Source organism: Centroberyx gerrardi, chromosome 6 (genome assembly GCF_048128805.1).
Source record: "Centroberyx gerrardi isolate f3 chromosome 6, fCenGer3.hap1.cur.20231027, whole genome shotgun sequence".
In the NCBI taxonomy this organism is placed as follows: domain Eukaryota; kingdom Metazoa; phylum Chordata; class Actinopteri; order Beryciformes; family Berycidae; genus Centroberyx; species Centroberyx gerrardi.
In genome coordinates this window covers 26,830,708-26,852,437 of record NC_136002.1, presented here as the reverse complement: position 1 = coordinate 26,852,437, position 21,730 = coordinate 26,830,708, and the positions used below count along the sequence as shown (strand labels likewise).

The window sequence follows — 21,730 nt, the reverse complement described above, 5'->3', positions numbered from 1 at the left end:
TAAGACCACAGATGAGTATCAAGCCTCCTCTTAAAAAAATACAAGACATCACACAAATGAAGGTGCTTTGACAAGTTCAGCTGGGGGTTTTGATGAAGGGGTCTACCGCCAACAGAAAATTCTCTCATTATTTATGGATGACTGGGGCTATGAGGTTTTCAAGTATAAAAAAGAAGCGATTAAAAGAGAAGGAATCTCCTTGGCTGAGGCGCAGAAAAGGCAGAATGGAGCAAGCTTGTGAATAACAATCTGCTAGTCTGGCAGCAGAGTGAGCCAGTGAACATAATGCATTACCAATACTCCTCTTGGATTCCTTTGAACAGAATCACCAACAGGGACGAGGAAATGGAGTCACAAAAATAAGTCACAGACATCGCAAATTTTCATCCTCTAGCAGCCGCACTTGGAGGGCAAAGACTGTTAAAGAATCTTCAAAAGGAGAAGGGCACTCTTCTATTAATACAGTGCAACTGATTGCAACCATGTTTTTTTTTTTTTTTTTACAGTATATTAAAAACCAAGTTGAGCACAGTCGAAGAAACAAAAAAAGTGGTCATGTACGCAACTGTCTTTGGCAAGAAGTCCCATGTCCTATGTCTGAGTCTGTCACTCCAGAGCCTCGTGTTCATGTCACCTTCGGCCCATTTCGCTCTGTCTCATGAAGTGAACGTTGTTCACACTGTCTGCCAGCTCTGGGTACTGGTCGACCGAGACCACATAGTAGCCGTCGTAGCCCTGCGCCTTCCCCGAGCCCAGGAGCTGCTGCTTCTCTCCCTCGGTCCAGGTTCGCGAGCCCTCCTCCCCGTCCCTCAGTCTCTGGCGCTCCCGGGCCCAAGCCTGGGCCACGGCTCTCTGCCGGGCCAGCTCCAGCACTCGAGCTTTCTCCTCATCCACACTGCTGCCGTAACGCGTATTCAGACACAGCGCGCCGTACTGTAGCTGGATGTCAGTAATACGCCTAGTCCTGCCGTTGAGAACAGTGTTGACCTGAGACACTGTCACGTTGACGCCTGTCTCTAGCGTACGCCGGCCCACTGTCATGCCGATGAGGGCCAGGTCTCCTTCCACTGAGCCCAGCTTCACGAAGTAGTGGGTGTCCATCCCGGCGATAGTGAAGTGCAGGTCTTCAAGGTAGAAAGCATCGTTGAGGACTGCAGCCATGCGCCGGCCATCCTCGTTGGCCAAGCTGATGATGTCGGTGCTGATGCGGCCGTCTCGGATAGCGAATTTCACCCCCTTCCCGAAGATGGAGCCTCCGGAAGCAAAGAGCTTCTTGTCCTCAGTCTGAGGACAGCCAGCACTTTTGGCTCTGTAGATCTGTCCAAAACGTTCCAGCTTCACAAAGGCCTTCAGCTGCCTCTGAACTTCACACTGCACACCCAGCACAGACTGCAAAACAAGGACAATTCTTGTTAGTCACACAGCCCCCACAGCGCCTACATACATAATGAAATATCTTTTCTGTTTGTTCTCTGAGCAAGAAAAGAAATGATACGATATCACTGAATTACTTTTTCAAAGATGTTCTATCAAGTATCTACCAAGACTTTCCTATTGCCTCACACCTCTGTTTGGCATCCTCTCTGGTGTGAGTTTCATATCCTGATGACATAGTCTGCATGAGGAAACTCAGCGGCACTGTCTATTTTCAGATGCTGCCTTTCTCAAAACTCAGAATCATATTGCTTCATTAACACTTCAAACATTTCATATTCAATGCTCTGACTACGGAGCATAAGCCATTCTTTTTCATGTTAACATGTATGACTGAATGAGGATGATTCGTCAATTTTTTGTGATGGTTTCTAAAATGTTAATTTTGCATCAATGTGATGGAAATCATGACTTTTTAACAAAAAAAACCAAAAAAAACATATGATGTGGGTCTAACATATGCTGGCAAATAAACCTCCAGCAAATAAACAAAAGCCTACAAGCTGCTAATGCTGAAAACAGATGTTCTTAAAAACTAGTTTCAAGAAAGTTAATCATAAATTATTTCCTGGAGATCTGTTTTCAATAGGAATGGTCTGGGGTAAAATCTCCAATGGCTTCATTTAAGCATCATTATTAAGCTCATTATACTATAAACAACGACAAAAAAATGTAACACAAGATGGAGAAATAAACCATAAGCTATTGTGGAAAATATCACATTGACCACATATACATACTGTTGTTCGGTTAAATATCTTCAATGCATTACATATAGAAATATTGACATATTTCCCCCACAATTACTATAAATGGAAAATAACAAATCCGTGATTCTTTGAAGCTGTGAATGTATCACGCAGTCAAGGTACGGCCGGGCAGAGGTGTTTGTCAGCAAATGCAAATCTCTCTGATCATTTATGACAGGCATGATATTTTGAAAAAGGGTGAAATTGCTATCTTCTGACAGCCACGCTGTGCCAAATATGAAACAGGACTCAGTCGGTATGCACTGTATATATCTCATTCCTTAAAGCACCAACGCTTTGTATAGATACCACATTCCCTTGGGCCAAAATTAATACTGTGTCCTAATATTACTTGACAGAGATACTCCTCAGGAGGAAAAAAAAAAAGAGACATTAAAAGGAGGATAGTGATATGAGATGGGAGCTGGCCAACACACAGTGAGACAGACGCCCAAACAGATCTGAGCAGCAACAAAAAGGCTCTCGAACGCTGTGCCTTCCTGCCATCGCCCAAGATAAGGGGCTGAGAGCGTCCCGAGGACTCTTTGTCAACCAATCACGACCAACATCCTACTGACAGTTTCTAATTCTGTCTCTCTGCGGCTCCATCAGTGGGTGGCTAGAGGCTGGGGGTATGGGTGGGGATGGACAAGGAACACAGGCTGCTGTGACCAGCCTATCTACCCCGTCCAGCCTGTCTTCCATGTGACACGGCATCGGATCCCGCGTCCCTGCTGGCAGCGGCGGGGGGGGTGCGGAGGTGGTGGGTGCTCAACTGTGCCGCTGGGCCCGGTGGGAGCGATGGCCTGGGGGACACTTCACACCATGCCACTGCATGTTTGTTTACCGTGCCAACGCGATGACCCGGTCAGCTGTCCCAAGGGCAGCGGGGGGGGGGGGGCTGAATGTCCTCCACTTTACTGAAACACCCTCCCGGGACACTCCCAGAGAGGCATCATTCACATAGCGTGGGGTGCAATCAGCCCACAGCGCAGCTCAGAATCAGAGATCAAGCCTTGTACAGCGCAAACCTCATCTGTCTGGCCCCTCACCGCATTTTTCAATCTGTATGCGGCTTCAGCAGCATGGTGAAATAGGGGCCTAAATGAAAGGAGATGGAAAGGCAGGCGTGCTTTCCTCCTGTATATATATTTATATATATATACACGATATATATATATATATATCTATATAAAAAGCCAAGTCTACAGGATATACCGTGTGTAGTTTAAAGGCTATATTTATGCTTCAAAGAACCCTACATTTAATTAGGCTGCTTTGGCCATCTGCAGTTAGGACCAACATAGCATTAACCAGCCCAAAGCACCATTTTTGAAGCTGCAATTCTTAGTCATGCGTCAGTTCAGAAACCATGGTCCTAGATAAGAATATCATGCCTCGCACACAGGGTAAAAAACTAATTATCTCAAACATTTCCTTACATATCACCTGCAGTAAATACTCCAGAGGTGTGGAAAAGGAAATAGCTCCCTGACAAACATGGGTAAAACCTCAAAATCTAGGCTAGCATATCTATTTTAAGCCTCAATACAGGATTTTTAGAGCAGTTATGCCCTATCATGGGTATTCTTGAATATATACTTGAAAGGATGGTTTGTAGATGGAAAATTAGCTTTCAATGCTATCATTACTCAAATGGGCCCTACTTTTATCCAGTGCTTCCAGGCAAAGAAAATATAAACAAAGTCACTATAGCTTCAAAATACAACTCATATTTAACTTTGACATACTAAAGATCCCAACAATTTGATAGTGAAAAACCTAACCAACCAGATATCTTGACTTGTTGTGGTGGGGTTACCCTGTTTTTTAAAATTGGGGTTAAGGACTGGTACTTTAAAAGCCAGTATTTGACCCCACAGTGAAACACCACACCGGCAGCAATTTGCCCGCCAATTACACTCATTAAGTAATTTTGAAAAAAGGCTAAAAGTGGCTGTTGATAAACGGTTTTCTGGCATTCGAAAGTGTTGATGAATTGCTAGGTCTGAGATGACAAGCCAGCAGGTAAAGAGTCGAAGCCTCTGCCCGGCTTATCAACTGATTCCGTCGGTTTTGCAATTGTACGCCTGGAGAGAGAGTTGCATTTATTCCATCTAATCTACTACCCTATTCCATCATATCTGCTCTCAAATATTTGAAATGGAAATAGTTGGAACGTCTTCGAATTCAATTAGATTCTTCCTCTGTTGCGGCTCCTTTGTAGATTGCACCTGGGGTGAGCACAGAGATTCCCTATGGAGTGGGAGGCACAAGCTGCATGCACGAGTCTGGCCCCGGGGGTTTTAGACAGGAACCCTCCCAAAGCATGTTAGCATGCTAGTCGAGGACCTAACTGGGATTTCTACCATTATGGTTTTGCACTCCACATACTGTATGACCTGTAGTTTACAGGAGAGGCAAAATACCATCTTCAGATTCTAACGTGTTTCATTTCCTGTGTAATTGACCGTGGCGTGCTGTAGTGCCTCAAGTAACACTTCCTTTCATGACTCTTAAATGCATATGAAGCGTATATGAGAGCAGGTGAATACATACATGTTGTCATGTTTCATTACTTGACCGTTTTTTATTGTCAGAGCCAACAAACACCCAGCATGCCTTTAAAACCCATAATATGGGCTACACCTTTGCAACAATGGAATGAAATATACTTCTATCCTATGTTTTGGACAGAAACAATTGGAGAAAATAGGATTTATGAAAATAAAGAGGAGACATAATTCACAAACTCATGCACTGGACATGCCTCGTTTTCTAATTTTAAATGCTAGTTTAACTGCTTTTAGTTGCATGTATCAAAAAGGGAACTCCAACAGTCACACAGTCAGTAGAATAGTTCTTCACATCACTTATTCTGCCCTTTCAGACGGTTGGTTAGTTTGAAAGTCAGAGCTTTGGATAACATTGTATTGTATCATTCCAGGGGCTTTTAGCCTTCCAAATGGGAGAGGACACCTCTTTTATTAGCCATTAAAGCCCATCGTGTTAAGGTAACAGCCCGAGTGTCGCTCAACATGACTCTGGCCTGGCCTGCCACTGGCCTCCTGATGGGTGGCATTGTCTAGTCTAGCTGTAACCAAACCCAAGACAACAGCAGCAGCCTCTTCAATAATTCAGGTGAGTTGGAGGCGACTTAAAAGGGCTGATAAACGCGGGAATCAGAGCATGTCTGCTACTTCTCAGACTCTGGCTAAGGGTGTAAGACTGAGATGAAATCAATGGGCAGTGGTAGAGGGAATGGAGAGTGAATTTCCCTAATGGCAGGACAATTACAAGAGCTGTTTAGCCTGACCCCATTCCCCAAGATGAGGGCCAGGAGCAGAGACCTGGCTCACTGGGCCGTGGTTTGGCCTGATAGCTGGCGGCTCCTACGGGAGTCTGGCTACACAGAGCATGTCTATTTGCTAATGATGTTGGAAAGGAGAGGAGCAGGGGTGGAAGAGGATGATCTGTGGTCAGGTGAAAGGCGGGAGAGGTGAGAGTGACTGGCGTACCTTGGTGCTATCCCACTCCTGCGTCTTGATCTGGGTGCGAACGAGCTCGTAGGACGGCTCCATAGCGTCTGTGTTCGGTTTGCGGTAGCCGGGGATGACGTTGTACAGCTGGAAGCCGAAGGTCACCAGCCAGCTATTCACGTCTGTGGAGGAGGGACAACATCAAACACACACACAGAGAAACAGCAAATTAGCTCCTACATATACTATTATCTAAATGGACATAATCACTTCTGGCTCAAGAGAACCCCCACGGCACAGTAAGAATGATGAATTTTTAACAGCTTGACATTGTGTGGTCAAGTGGCTGTCTCCTCGAAATACTTCACTCTGTTTGAACACTTGATTTGTTTCTGAAAGTGGACAAGCTATGATTAACACTTGAGATGGTGGCAATGATTCATATCCACTCCTACAGGTGCTGCACTAATGACACACAGCTGGTTCCCAGAAGCACAAGTGACATCTGAGAGTGGCTGCTGTGCTAATTATTATATACACTTTCATTTTTTGCCATTCTCAGCCCAGCTTAGTCTTCACATACAGTACATGTGATTTTACAGAAGAGTCAGTGGATTCTTCATCGTTAGGTTTCTTCCTGATAAAACGAAAAGTGAGGTGTGGTGGGATTCAAATCCATGCAGTCAGGAAGATGTGGTATACCTATCAGCAGCCTGAGCCACCAAGACTGCCAGAACATATCCCGCTGTCATCCCCTGTGATGAGTTGTCACTAATTTTGGATATCACAGAAAAGGCTACAGACATGACTGAAAGCACAGCCCGTTAAATCCGAGCCATTTGTTTCTTGCCCCGTCCGATGTATTTGTTATGGACAGCAGAATCATTGCGGTGACACTTAGGGGGCAAGTTTGTCACAGCTTGGCATTGCCACATTGTGGCACCTGACAAAGCTTTTTTAAATAAGAATTTGTTTGAGGACAATGAAAGGACCCTGGTAATTTAGTGAAAGGAATGGAAATGTCAGCGCCATCAATCACAATTGAGGCAGACCCACTCCAGTATATCTAACAGTCTGCTTAGCATTCAAATGCCAGTCAGGCCCCTAATGGTGGACTGTGAAGCTGAACGTCTTTCTGTTTGGCTGGCGGCTAAATGGTTTTGCTGAACATAGAGAGGTGTAAGCCTTCGAGTTCACCTGGACAAAAAGTGACTCTTTATCATTTCAGTGCTGTCTACAGGTAAATGAATGAAGGAGAAAAGGAGAAAGTGTATTATTTCATAGCCAGAATAAATATTATCTAGTAAATGTAATGCAAAAATGAAAAGTGTATTAAACAATTTGCTTATTCGTGAGTGAAATCTCATGGCAGCTGATTGGTTTAACCACAGAGTATCCTTAACAATGTTGTTTTCCTTCCAGCCAAAGGGGTTGATACAACAGGCCCTGGCTGGGGTTTCTGTGGATCCATTGTGCTTTCCTTCTCCACTGGGGTGCTTTCACTGCCATTTACCTCCTCCCCACCACAAAGCAACACAGAATGATGTGATATTTCTGGGAAGGGACCTGAGTGTTCAACAACAGAGGGGGCTTTGCTGTACACCATTGTTCCCTTTGAGCACTTTCAAAACGATAGCCATTGGACACGCGCGTGCACGCACCCACACAACCACACCCACACCCACACACACCCACACACACACACACACATACACACATACACGCCCAGGTACAAAACAGAACAGTCTGGAGAGCCTGAAAAACAACCTCAATGTCCCAGTGAGGAAGCTCTTTAAAAACCTCCCTTGCACACCGGCTTTCAATTTAATGTTGGCAGGAGCTACACTTCCGTTTGCGGTTTGTTGTTTTGTATAAAAATGCAGCAAATTTGACCAAAAAAAACTGAAATGATTATTTCAGTGTTGTTCACTGCACTGCAAGCCATAGCAGTGTAACATAGGAATGAGTGTTAAGATATGGGGGAGCCTGTCTGGAAAAACTGCCCTGGGCCCTTAACTCCCCCTCCACATGACAGTGAAATTTTAGCACCACAAAAGCAGTAATATGCATTATTGATTGCTCTTGTGGGACCCCCTTAACATCTGTCAACAGTGCTATTCCTAAATAGCTCCTTATACCCAGACTTCTGTGAATATACAGCATTTTCTTATGGTCAGTAAACAATTCAAATAATTGTTTTGGTTATTTTGAGGCTGCCTGTTGGTTGGAGCATGTTTCATTTGCAGCTGTTCAAACTCAAAAAAAAAAAAGAGAAAAAAACAGCCACAGGCAGCAGACCTCTATAAAACATGGGTTTGGTTAGCAAACCTACCAGTCATGTAGCACTTTATCTCCTTGTTGTTGCTCAGAGGGTTGTTATTCTTGAACATGTACAAGTTGAAGGGCACGATGCGGTTGCTGTTGAGGCGGTTCCACACCTCGTGGTCAGGCGTGGTCCAGCGGCCGGCTAGGACGTCATAGTCTCGGCGGCCCATGTGGACCAGTCTGCTGAGCGGCTCGTACAGGCCTCCCTGGTAGCCCACTATGAGCTGGAAGCTGGGGTTGGTGTCCAGGTAAACCTCTCCGAACGCCGTGTGGAGGATCTGCTTGATCATGAGGCCCGAGCCGCTGAACACGGCCAGCGGGGTGCCGATGTTATCGCAGGCCACGTAGAACTCGTCCCCGCTGCTCAGCTCCATGGCGAACAGGTGTCCCTGCAGGTCGTAGTAGAGCGAGGTGATCTCGGAGCTGGAGTGGTTGTACATGTGGGTGACCCGCGTGGGGCTGGACAAGTCGGCGTAGAAGAACTGCAGGTGGTGGCCCATGCTGCTCCTGCTGGACACCCTCCTGCCCAGGCCGTCGTAGCGGTACCTGATGCTCCAGCCGCTCACCTTGTTGTACACCTTGACCAGCAGGCTGGCCGAGTTGTACTCAAAGTAGTCGTTCCCCCTCTGCTTGAGGAAACCGTCCTCGTCCATCCTGTACTGGACGTCGCCCAGGCGAGTGATGCGGTCTCTGATGTCGTAGCGTAGCGGCGTGAGGCGGGCGCTGTTGCCGGGGCTGAGGAGATGCAGGTTGCCGTTCAGGTCGTAGCTGTACCTCCACAGGGGCTTGTCGTTGATGGAGACCACCTGGAGCTGACCGTCGGCGTCGTACTCGTAGGTGTAGCGCGTGGTGTTGGCGTAGGGCCCGACCTTCAGCTCCTTGGCCACCACACGGCCCATGTTGTCATACTGCACCATCATCCAGTACATGAGTGAGCGAAAGATCTCATATTGGACCTCCTTCACCCGACCGTAAGCGTCAAAGTGCTTGGTGTGGGTCATGACTGCCGTGGTGATAATCTGATTTATGTCGTAATAGATTACTCCAAATTTGCCAAACTGCTCTGTTTTGCCGGACACGTCATCGTAGCGGTACAGGTCGATGGGCAGCGGCGTTTCATTGATGACCGCCTGCATGCTGGTGACCCGGAAGCTGTTGTCGTAGACGTAGTCGAACCTGGCGTTGACCATGCCCTCTTCACTGAAGCGGAAGATCTGCCTGTCAATCAGCGGGCCGATCTGCCGGTAGCGGATGGTGCAGGTGAAGCCCTCGCTCTGCAGGTTGACCGTCTTCAGCATGCCGGCCACCTCGTCATAGGAGAAACCAATGCGCGTGGTGTCATAGAGAATCTCCAGCAGCTTGGCGAGCTTGCCGTATTTGTAGATGACCCTGCGGCCCGTGCCCAGGTAGGTGGTCTGCAGCAATTGGCCGTCCTCACTGTAGTCCTGGAGCACTGAGGCGTTACCTTCAGGGGGCCGGTAGGTGTTTCTGTAGTAGCCAATGGAGCGGGAGGTCTCCAGGGTCTGCCGTGCCACGTTGGGCATGGTCACAGAGGAGAGGCGGTCATTTTTGTCAAACTCAAAGATATACTGCCTCTGGCTGTACAGCAGCAGGACCATGGACTGTGGAAAGAAGAGGAAGCAGTCAGAATAGAAAAGAGTTATTTCAGATACATAAGATTTATTAGGAAAATATACTAGGGATATTCCTTGCCAGTCACGTAAGGTACATATGAGGAAATAAAGGCATATTTCCTCATATGTACCTTACGTGACTGGCAAGGAATATCCCCAGTATATTTGTTTAGGTATTGTACCCGCCAACCATCTGTCTTTGCTGTCCTCTACTACCTCAGATCCAAGAAGCGCTCCTTTCTTATTCTTTTATAAGGCTGATTAGGTCTTGCATCTCTGTGTGGTAACAATGTATTATACATAAGGATGCATTTTTGTTAAGTTTAACACTAACGCTCTACGCTATTTTAATCTATTTCTTAGCTATTTTTTCATGACAGAAACCACTGTGCCACTGCCATACAATAAAACAAGAGCCATTAAAATAATTGCTATAAAATTATGTCTTTACAAACAGTAATTACACTGCTATGTAATTATACAAATGAAAAGTTGCATAATTCAAACATAATTCAAAGTAGCTTTTAACGAGTTCCTTATGTTATCTACATACTATGTACTGAGTCAGTAAGTGGGGTTGAATTTGTAGGTTGGGAGTGTACAAGAGACTGGGCTGGTACACCACAAAAGGACGAGCAAAATGTCAAAAGCAATAATATATTAGGCATGCATGTCTGAATCAGACCAAATCTAATTTACATCTTGAAAGTGGAGTTGTTGATATTCCTCTGACATTAAGATGTCCTTAAGAGATGATTTCATAAACAGGCTGCTTCTTGTTTCTTGTTTGTGGGATCTTTTGATCCAAACAGCATGAGGGAGCTGAATTTTTCACAACTCGGCAAACGGCAGTTTCCATGAGCGCCCTTCTTGGACAAATAAATGATGTCTTTAAATCATTTCTAAGGCTGTCACAACAGGCTGCCAACATCTCAGCACTTACGGGTGGTTGAAAAACTCACTACAGACTATTAACAGGGTGACTGGCTGCCATTTTCATATTAAATGCCTAAGCTGGAGAATCGAAGCCCTTCACATTCTCCCCAAAGATCTTGCCTTTAATTAGTGAGTAGAAAGTGACATTTCACTCCGTTCTTCTTATCAGAGCTATTTTGGGTTGAACCGCGCTGTCAGACTGTGGTAACAATGTATAATGTGTGTGGGGTGCATCAGACCGGCTTTTATTACATTTCTGCAGATGTCTGTGTGACAGAGCTTGATAATACAGCACAAACACAACTGGAGAATTAAAAGTTAACTTTGAACTCAAATCTAAAATCTCTTCCTCAAGGCTACGAACACATCTCCAAGATTCAATTGTACAACTTGCTCCCAAGGCCTTCAATTACTTTTCAAGTGCATTACATCACAGCAGCCACAGTTCTTACCTTCTCAAGGTAAGTGTAGCTCCATGATTTTCCATCAGCAAATATCTGGGAGGAGATTCTGCCGTTCTGGTCATACTCCATGCGCACAGACATGGTGCCCCGCTGGATGCCCGCCACATGCCCACCGGAGGAGTAGGTGACGTTGACTCCATTCAGACGGCTGCTCGGCGCCCACAGTGTGGGCCGGCCAGCGTGGTCGTAGTGGATCCGTAACGTGAACTTCCTGTGGTCGTCGTAGACCTTCTCCGTTCTGGTGATTCGATCGAAGTCCAGTGACAGCAAGTTCCTGTTATGAACCTGTTGGAGAGCGTGCAGGGAGTTAAAAACATTCAATGTGACCACGGCAGCACCACAAACACGGAATAAACATGTTTGGAAGTTGGCAGCGATCGGGAGGACTTTGTGCAGCGCTCTTTTGAGCTGGAACCCTGTGAGGAGGGCTTTAATCTTAAAGCGATTATTTCATATTCTTCTTTTAATAGCTTTTAATTACAACAGAGGAGCTGTATCTCAGGAGTACAGGAGTCATTGAAGTGATGCAATTATAAGAATTACCATATTTCTTTGTTTGTGTAAAAATTCAGTAGAGTCTTAGTGGGAGTATGCCTATTCATGCAAGAAACATTAGAGCTGCATTGATCATTAAATTCATTTCCAGTGCTTACTGAAAAGAATTACCAGGCACAGATGACTCTCATTTTATTTAGCCATTTCAGTAAATTGGAAAAGAGGGGGATAAAAATCAATTCCACTCCTGTGTGGCTCAGAACATTGTTTCAATGACACTTCACATTTTTTGCTCTATTTGAATGCACAGGGCTGCACCCGGTGACCTTAGGCCTCATTGTGATCAGAGCAGAAAGACACTCCTCTGAAGAGAGTAATCCTTAAGGCCACATCCAGGTCAGCACAGAGAAGAAGCCACTGCCTGCCTTTGTGTGAGAGGCGGCTCCTGTGCTGCAGCCCAAATGATCCACCGACAGCTCTAGCATCACACTTCTCTATCAGCAGCCACTGCCTGTATGCAGAGGCAACAGAGGAAAAACAAATTGAACTTTAGGAGAAAAAGGTCTTATGTAGCAAATCTGTACAAACACTACTTCCAACGCCATCTGGCAGATTTAGGTAAATTTGGTGAAAGAGGTCTTAGACTTTAATTAAAACTACACCACACACACACACACACACACTCTCACACTCTCACACATACACAACTTTGCCTTCCCCATCTCCTCCATCCTGCTTTCTTCATCATGTCGTTTCTGATTAATCTACATGGTTTCTCTCAAGGTATGCTGGCATTTGGCTTGGCACGACACTTGGCAAGGCTTAACAACATCTTAAAACAGCTCTGAAAGCTGCTCCTGGCTTCTTTCCAGTTGCATGCCAGAGAGCGGGTCGCAGGGGGCCGCTGAGAAGCCTCACTCTTTCAATCGCACATTGAGAAAAGCATGCTGGGGTCTCTCATCTGTGAAGGGACAATTACACCAGAGGCAATTAATGTCACTGATACCTAATTGAGAGGATTACTTTACACTAAAAGCAACAGATTCATGAAGAGCACAATCCCCTGAAGGTTTGGAGCAGCACGAGCAATTTGAGCCCAATTTGAGACCGAGAAGGGGCCCTCCTCCAGTGGATCTCTGTGTGGGTCCACCGGTGTCAGGAGAAGAACAGGGGCACCCACATTACTTAGTTTCTCTTTTACAAAGCTGGCTGTCTCTGCAAAAGGCTTAGTGTCATAACAAGTGTCAAACTGCAAAGACAAATTGGAATTAGTGTAGCTTTTAGATAGTCGTTTGTTAGACTAAGAAGATAAGTGACTGGACATCAAAGGCTGAGCCTCCTCCTCTGGCATTCCTTGAAACACTGGACACAGTGTTTGGGACTTTTGGCCTTTCATAGGTAGGAGAAGCCTACGGTCTGTCCAGAAGATTGTTGTAGTCTGTACTGAGAAAATACAGAAAATAAGGTGCAAGAGAGAGAAAGCTCCTCATACCAGGATCTGGTTTGCCAGAGACCCAACAGGCTGGAAAAAACCTCTTACAGCAGAGATCCCAGGATCCCATGAGACTGGAAACCCACTCAAGGGGAATTATTTTAAATTGGACATTGCTTCTAAGAGGAAAATCTTAAAGAAAGTAGATGTGTAAGAAGAGAGATAGTTACAGTGCACTACAGCTACCATGTTCCATTTTAAACCTTCCTAAACATAAAATGATGCCTCTGTTTCCACGATGCTCAATTACTGCGATAATTCATCACGGAGTGATTTTTATGTCAAATGACAATCTCGATCTGTCATTTCAAAAGTGAAAATGCCTGATCTGTTAATTGGTTCTCATCATTAATTCAGCATTTACTCAGCTTGTTTTCTTCAATAACATCAATTATGTTTATTCACATATTGCAATCAAAGCACGTGAGATAAGAGCTGTAATCGTTTTTTTCTGTTTCTGATTGTTCCCTCTTTTGAACAAACAGCCGTACATTATAAGACAGTGGTGATAATACAATACTGACATAGTGATATCAGTCTGTGTACAAGGAGACAGCTTTGCCTTTGCCTTCCATTCCAGATTGAAGCGGTTGAGGATCTTTGCTCTGGCAGAGTGGCAGCCAGAAAGATTCTCCCATTACATTTACAAACTACTCAAGCTGACAGGCGGCCCCGTTTCCATGGAGAGAAACAGAGTTTCTGTGCCCTGGCAGCATAAATCATGAGCTTTCCGGCTGGCTGGGAGAGGCAAGCCCAAGTGGCACGTGTCGCTGTGGTAGGGGTAAACCGAGGTCCATCATTGACCCGTTTAGCTTTGGGATATGGTAACACAACGCAGCACACGCACATGCGGATTCACATAGTGTAACAAATACAGTCAGAGAAACAAACTCAAACACGGACAGCCAGAACCCAAACACTTTTGCTTTCCTCCGTCATCTTCGCTCATTCTCAACACGACGAAAATCCACGCAGGCAGAGCCGCACAGTTGCCTCTCTTGCTCTCTTTCTCACGCATCCTCCTTTTCTTTTTCCCAGTCTCTCCCCCCACTCGCTGCCACACACTCACCCAGCCACCCACGTAATATCACTTGACATGCCACTCAAGGTCGCTCAATGATTCCAGCTCTGTTCATCCCTCTGTTCTCGCCATTAGGCTGCTCCCATTTCCTATCTCACCCCTGGGGCCATTGTCTGTAACATACATTAGAGGCTTTCACTTCCAAAGGGACGACAGGGCCATTAAATGAACAACCAATGACAGGCAAAGTGGCACCTCCCCATTAGCTATGTCGCCTCCCAAAGCATGTGGAAGACGACTTAACCGAAGATGTTGTTTGTTTTACAAAAGGCAAGAACAACAAGACAAAATGAGGTAATCAAGTCAGAATAAATTATCGGTGCTCCCTCTGTTAACAGCGCAATTTTCCAGTGGGTCATTCTAGACGCTTTGTTATGGTCAAACATTGTGCGTTCATCCCATTATGAAAAGGGACCTGGTGTTATTTTGTGTGTAACAGCGTTATCATTGCAAGGTTAGCTTACTGAGGCCATTTACCAACTAGGTCACATGGATTGATTGGTTCTGTTACTGCCTCTCTGAAGGTTTGACTGGGCTGCAGAAATTTAACACGACACTACTTTTTTTTCCCCCAGACCTTTCCTGTTCTACTGAAGACATGAATCAAAACGTGTGTGTGGGCTCGTGTGAGTCTGAGCTGATTTTATTCCACCCACCAAGCTGATAAGCCGGCACTGTGGTTTAAAGTCTTGGTTTCATATTGGTGCAGAGGGGAGAGGTTGGGAAGTTTCTGTGAGCCTGGGGAGTCATTTCTCAAATAACCTTGGTAGATCCTTGCTGGACTGTGTCAAACCCCCAACACACACAGTAACTGCACTTAGTCTTCCACCGGAGAGGGCTTGCTATCACTGTTAGCCTACACCTCAAAGGCCGCACCATGGGATGCAGAAACTTACTCAGTCACGACTCAATTGCACAGTGAGTGCTGTCATCAAAAGGAGGCAGCCGAAATTCGGCGGCGTTTTTAGGGAAAGGAAAATTTTCATCATTCCCTTCCTCCTTGAACAGTGATTGCGGCCCTTTATAAGCGTGTGTAAGCATGTGAGTCGCTCCATAGCAACATGGCGTCCTTACCCGGAGTCTGCGTCCGTACACAGTGACCTGGCCGCGCGCCTGCTCCTTCCTCTGTCTCCACTCCACCAGGTTGAGGCCGTTGTCGATGGCCAGCGTGACGTTCCTCTTGCTGACCGTGGGGTTGACTGTGCCGGCCAGCAGGTGGGGCTCAGTGTGCAGGGACACCTCCATGCCATTGGCCAGCACCAGCCGCAGAGAGCCATCCAGACCAATGAAATAGCTGTTCCGAACTTGATCTGAGACATAGAGGGGGGCATTGAGAGAAAATGATTAGGATTGAGGGGAAAAAAACAATCAGAGCCTCTTGTAGCTGATGTAAGAGGACTAAATCTAATATTCATCTCAGTGAGACACAAACATAATATGATCTAAAATGGCTGCTCAGCAAAAAGCAAGCCTTCAGCAGCAGTATTTAACTGAAACACTGCGATAATGTTGGGTCTATGACAACAAAGATCAATAGTGAGAGGTTTCACAGCGGCAGTAAAGTAAAGTTTTACAGCTGTTGCAGTAGCCTGGAGGATATGGGGGAATGAAAACTATCAAAGCAGCTAGCTTGCCTGTGGCCACAGAGCAGACAGGGTGAAACACACATGCACACACACACACACACACATACACGCATTCACAGGGGATAAATCTGGGCCTGTCTGTCACTGTCCCCAGGTGACGACAGCCTGTGCTCCAGACCAGTGACTAATGTTTCCACTGAGCATCTCTTGTACATTCATCAGAGAATGTCTCCTTCTCGCCTCCTGTCAGCACACTGACAGGGACCAGGATGAATATTGTTCTCATTAAGAACGGTTTAAAATTAATGGCTTGTCAAACAGCACATTAATTAGTTGACTTCATTCAACAGAAAAAAACCCCAAAACAATCAAAACACACACTTTGTGACTTCCTCGTGCCGACATGTCAGGTGTAAGTGGGTGTGACACTGCATTTCCACATCTTTATTTTGCAGGGAGAACGACAATAAACGTTATATGAGTAGATAGCATTTTGCGTCCTATTCTTTTGATAGGAGCGCCCCGAGGAAGCGTTGTGGTGCTGAGACGAGAGAAATGGGCAGAGGAGGCAGGCTGACCTTGCACTGGCCCTTACCTCTCTCCATCATACAGACACTTCAGGGGTTGGCCAGAGGCCTCTGGGGCAGACCCTGCCAAGAGCCGGCTGCGCTCCGAGGCCAGATGAAGCTGGAAATACTGCTGAATTGGGGAGTTCACGCTAATGCATGCATACAATTCAGCAGGGGAGGAACCTGCCCCGCACTGACGTTTCAGCGTGCCTGAATACAGGAGCTGTAATCTAATCAAAACAGAGCCAAACAGTGGAGCGGTACAGCAACACGGCCTTGGCTGGGAGATTTCATATAACGCAAAGCATTTCCCCGCTTTACTCGCTCACTGAGTTTATTTCGCATCTATTTTTTAGTTCAGTAATGGACTTCACAGAATGGCAACAACACCACTAACACCACTGTGGCTGTGTTGAAGCTCGCACGGGAAAAGGTCAAACACACAACCGGATGAGACCAGGAGGGAAACGCAGCAACGTCGGTCCGTTCGTGTGTTATGTGATCGCCCAGTTGCGAGCTTACAAAGCAGACAATGGTGAATTAATTAACAGCAGAGCTCCTGGCGCCGCTCCTCTCACGAGCAGATGTCTAAGACAAGGTCACAACATGAGGTGACCAGTCCACCGAGCAACAGTAAGACACCAGAGCTTGTCATCTTCTGTTTCAGACACGGCTTTACAGGGAGTCAATGGGGACAGGAAGGACGGCACACTCAAATCAAATGCTAGTGTGAGGGAGGGGGGAAAATCTTTACAGTCTTTTAGAAATTGAAGTGGGGCTGGAGAGTTCAAAGCTATCAGCCAGTAATCAATAAAGCGGTTGGTCAGGCACAAAACAGGATATCAGAATGCCTAAGTACGCAAGACAAATCACGTGTACTGGGACCGAGCTTACAACCTCAGCCCGCCCTTTGCCTGCTCCTCTCTGATTGGATTTCCTAAACCTGGGGGATCTCTTATGGGCCACCGACATTGTGTTTTATGAATTGGATTTTGAGACAGAAAATCAATATGTGTTTTCATATTAGTAAGTGGGAGGTACGCTGCACAGGATTGTCTGAAACAAACATTAACACGCAGAGGAACAACAAACGCTACTGCGAGTAAGATGTGTTATTAGTCACAAGTGAGACATTGCATCCTCAATCACTGTCGTAGATCAGTGTTCCTCAGTGATAAGTGGGGTCTGGGGACCTCCAGAGGTCGCTGAGGGGGTTCTAGGGGGTCTCCAGGAAATTGAGGAACGGGTTGTTTATCTGCCCTTGTATAGCCTCATTTGCAATTATGCAATTATTTACAATATATACTATGGAGGAGTTTGGTTATTTTCCACATTTATGCCATCACCCACCATCTAATAACTAAGAATTAAGAACCTTTTAATATCCCAAAGAACCATATATGGATCTTGAAATGGTCGCTCCGAAGAACCATTTTTGGTTCCAGCACGCACCTTTATTTTTCCATGTGTAGTTTTGGGGATCTGTGACATGCAAACGTTTGCGAACCCCTGCCATACATTACATACCCCAAAAAAAATTATAAAGTGAGCGAACTATAGTGTAGGAACAAGCTCTCTAGGCTATTCACCTGATCAAAAAATGCCCGACACAAAAAAGAGCTTTGGGTGTTGAAACAAAGCAGAGGCTCGTGGCACTTCCACAGACTCAGAGTATCTCCATAATCAGCAGCTCCAGTTGTGAGCTATAAGACACTCACCCTGCATGAGTGTGTAGAAGGTGCCAGAGGCTGACAGGTTGGTGGTGACTGTGATATCCTCTTTGTTGGAGCCCTCTGTCTGGATGCGGACTGAGCTGTCGCTGTCGGTGCGGTAGCTGCTCACTCGGCCCGTGGGGTAGGTGACGTTGGTCAAACGGCCGTAATTGTCATACCTGCAGAACAAGTACAAGAGCGTGAGCCACAGCTGGTAAAGAGGGGCATGTGTCATATGAAACTGAGTATCAACAGCAACCACAATAGAATCAGATACAGTGCTGTGGCATGTGCTAATTGATAGATTTGTTGCATCAAAAGGAAGTAATCCAAATCGTAAATGTGGGATAATTTATTTTGTGAAAGTATTCTGCATGCTATCAGGGTCAAGTATGAATACGCGCATGTAAATATGTAAGCAATGCCATGTTCCTGTCATGTCTGATTTATGCAAATATGAGTTGCCGACTGGTGAAAATCGTTCACGTCAGCCTTACTAATGACAAGTAGGATGTGAGAATTTTTTGTAGCTACAGATATCTCCCACTTCTAACTTTGACTGAATTGCAGAAGTGTGTCAACACATGGCAAACATGGCAGTGAATAAAAATCTAAATTATCAGTCATATTCACACTGATACAATACTAAACTAATACTAAACTAACACTAATACTAACACTAAACTACTGTTGAAAAGTGAGCAATGTCTTCTGCAGTTTGTTCATGGCTGATTTTAAATTCATAAATTTGATTTTGGATGTGTCCGGTACAAGTTAAACACGTGAAAGCTTCCAAGTTGCAGAAACAAGATGTTATCCGCTTCTTCCAATATGACATGAATGCAGCATAAGTATAAATGCATACTAGTACGTAATTAACCTTCAAGAGATGGGAGTGTGCGATAGAAAAAAAAAAAAAAAGCGAAAACTACTGACAAGGAAAAACTGTCATGCACAGGATGAGAAAGCACACAACTTTTCACATTTGGAAAACTGCTTATTAGCTTAAAAGATTAGTGATATCACCTAATCTTATTATGCAGTCTATGAAATAGGAGCACTGAGGTGAGACTCCTTGGAGAGATGCAGCATCTCCCCAGCCTACAAATCAGTCAGTTTATCACATACAGGAACATGAGTGGCCAGATTGTCTCATTTCGCCCTGAGAGCACATCGGCATGGAACAATTTGAAATCTTTCAGCTTGCCAGTGTTCCAGAATAGAAGTGAGTGAACGGTACATTACTTAGAATGAAGACTTTTATCTGTGCTGTGAATACAGATTGGAAAGCCCTCCTCGATGTTGCTGCCTGCCATAATAAAGCCTCTAATAAATGAGATGGCGGGCGCTGGTTTACGGATATTTCCTCAGCGCTGCCATCTCAAATATCCAATATGGAAAGGGAGAGTGGGAGAGGAATCATCTCCCAGAGATAAATGTTATCTGATCTGAACTGTACTGCGGACTGGGATTCAGAGATGTTTTTCAGCCTAAGTCCTCCACTTCAGGAAATGCTAAATAGCACAGTAATTTATATCTAAAGCATTTGATTTATTTTGATACTGCTCTATCGTATTTTATCAGCAAGATATTCTCCCTGTGTTCATCAAATATTCCAAGTGTGCACACATTTTTTTTTTGCAGTGGAAACACTTTCTCACCTGTTCTGTGGAAAGTTGCACGTAAAACGTACAGTACACACCACACCGCTTTTAACTGTTCAACTCGCAGGACAAAAAGAGTGTTCCTGCCTGCCTCCACCTCTGAACAAAGGAGTCAGTCCCCCAGACAGAAATCTCATTCCAGAGCAATGCCACATGCCCCAGCTTGATCACTGACCCAAACTCTCTCTGTCTCAATTAGGGCCTTGAGCTAGAGCCATTCCTCGGGCTCCACCGCTGAGCTCTAATGGCTCTGGTCTGCTTCAACTCAGCTGCCTATTAGCTTGCTTTCTCTGGACAAGAGGGCATGCGGGGGCAGGGTGCTCAGCAGAAGGAGAGGACTTGTGCTTTCCCCCTGGATGGCCACAAGTCCATTTGGATCGCATCACCTCCGTGTCACATGCTAGCTCCCTGACCTTTCACGCTGGGGCCCAACAATAGGCCGGCCACTCCGTATCAGCATCCCCTCCAGCATGCCTAATCTCAGCCTTGCACCAAATTATTCATTTTCTCATATTTTCACTTCCCCTTACTGCCTGAGGATTTCAGAACGCATGCGACTGATGATTGTGGAGAAAGTAACATAAGGGCAATGGTCACGAAATTGTTTCTACTCCATCAACAATTGTTCGATTTGGCTGTCATATTTTGATGTCTTAATTTAACTTGAAACCCAATGGATAAAGCGGCTTTGTTACTAAATAGGAACATTATTGCCCTGCTAATTGGAGGCTAAGAGAACAATTAGGCATCCTTCAGAATATTACATGAGTTAATAGATTTATAGTAACCCTTAAGCATAGGCACTTATCATTACAACAAAGGCATTAGGAGGTCAGCAGAGCATCTGCGCATACAGTAAATGTCATAGCAGATGAGGTTGCCAAGGGTTACAACAGCAAGACCATGTAGCAGATGTCTTTTGTTCTCCACTCAGTCCTTTGTGTTTTGTTTCTGCATTCTACTAAATTATATTCAGTCTATAGGCTAAAGGACTTAAGTACACATTAATTAATTTGGGCAAAATGTGTAGCAGCACACTTTGGTGTGCAGAGATAAATCGAGGTGCCTTTTCATTTCCGATGGTAGCAAATTATGGCTTTGACCCTTAGGTAGTGAAATGACCTTCAAAGCTAATTGTTCAAGAAAAACAAAGATGGGGGCGCCCTGGTGGCTCGCCGAGTAGAGCGCGTACCATGTAAGGCATGAAACATGGATGGTCTGACTTGCTCGCAGGTAAATATGAAGTCATAGTCTTAATTGCCGAGAAAAACACAGGAAATGGAACCATCTCTTATCTTAATTTTTTTTCTTCCGGTAAATAATCCTACACTTTTTGTGCAATTACAAAATCACGTTTTGAAAAAGGACGGAGGGCATGCAAATGTGCACGTTTAAGGAGAAATGGAGAAATTAATAAGTTATAGCTCCACTGCCTAGTTTTGCATTTCCATTTTTTTCTATTTTTTGTTGTCTTGGGACAAAGACATCAAATTCGAAACATAGAAGAGGGTAGAAATAAAGAACCTACACATGCCTCAGCTACACAATTACATTTCAGCCTTGAACCAAGCAACTCTATGAGATGGTCCACAGTTACAGAGCAATCCATATTGTGCAATAAACACAAAGTAGAAATGCTGCACTGATTTTCTTCTTCTCTCAAGTACTGGTGAAGCACATAAGAAAAATTTCAGGACATCTTGAACATCCATTGTTCCCATTTCATCTTACAAAAACCCTTTGTGTCACTGGCGCTCTACTATCTGTGTCTTTTCTTTTGCCTAATAGGGAGAAGTGTGCTCCGACCTGATAATAGCACCAGCCATTTTAGACAAAGTCAAAGAGAAATAATTCAGAATTCCAACCACCCATTGGGTTTGTTGAAGCCGTAGGCAAATCTCTCTACCTTGAAAAATCCCTATGCATGGCTGCATTAGTGCCATTTTCACTGTATCTTTTTTTTTTTTTCTATAACCTGTCTCAGATGACAACCAAATCAAACACAGGTGATAAATGTCTGCTCAGATTAAACAGAGCGTCTGATTATGTGTCAGAGTGTTATACTCCTCCAGCGAGGTGTAACAGATGTCTGACCAGCCAATCTGCTTAA

At 45.1% G+C, this 21,730-nt stretch overlaps 1 protein-coding gene across 6 annotated transcripts in view; it reads right to left on the bottom strand.

Annotated features, from left to right (window-relative positions):
• Positions 1–630: 630 nt before the first annotated feature.
• The window catches only part of tenm4 (teneurin transmembrane protein 4), a 114,046-nt gene continuing 92,946 nt past the window's right edge, over positions 631–21,730 (bottom strand). For all 6 annotated transcript variants that reach the window (XM_071917532.2, XM_071917533.2, XM_071917535.2 and 3 more), the window contains 6 exons: positions 17,963–18,135; positions 15,164–15,399; positions 11,010–11,306; positions 7,995–9,609; positions 5,702–5,844; positions 631–1,389 (listed from right to left, as the gene is read on the bottom strand). In XM_071917532.2, coding sequence (XP_071773633.1) covers positions 631–1,389; positions 5,702–5,844; positions 7,995–9,609; positions 11,010–11,306; positions 15,164–15,399; positions 17,963–18,135 — 3,223 coding nt within the window. The remainder of the gene's footprint in view (positions 1,390–5,701; positions 5,845–7,994; positions 9,610–11,009; positions 11,307–15,163; positions 15,400–17,962; positions 18,136–21,730) is intronic.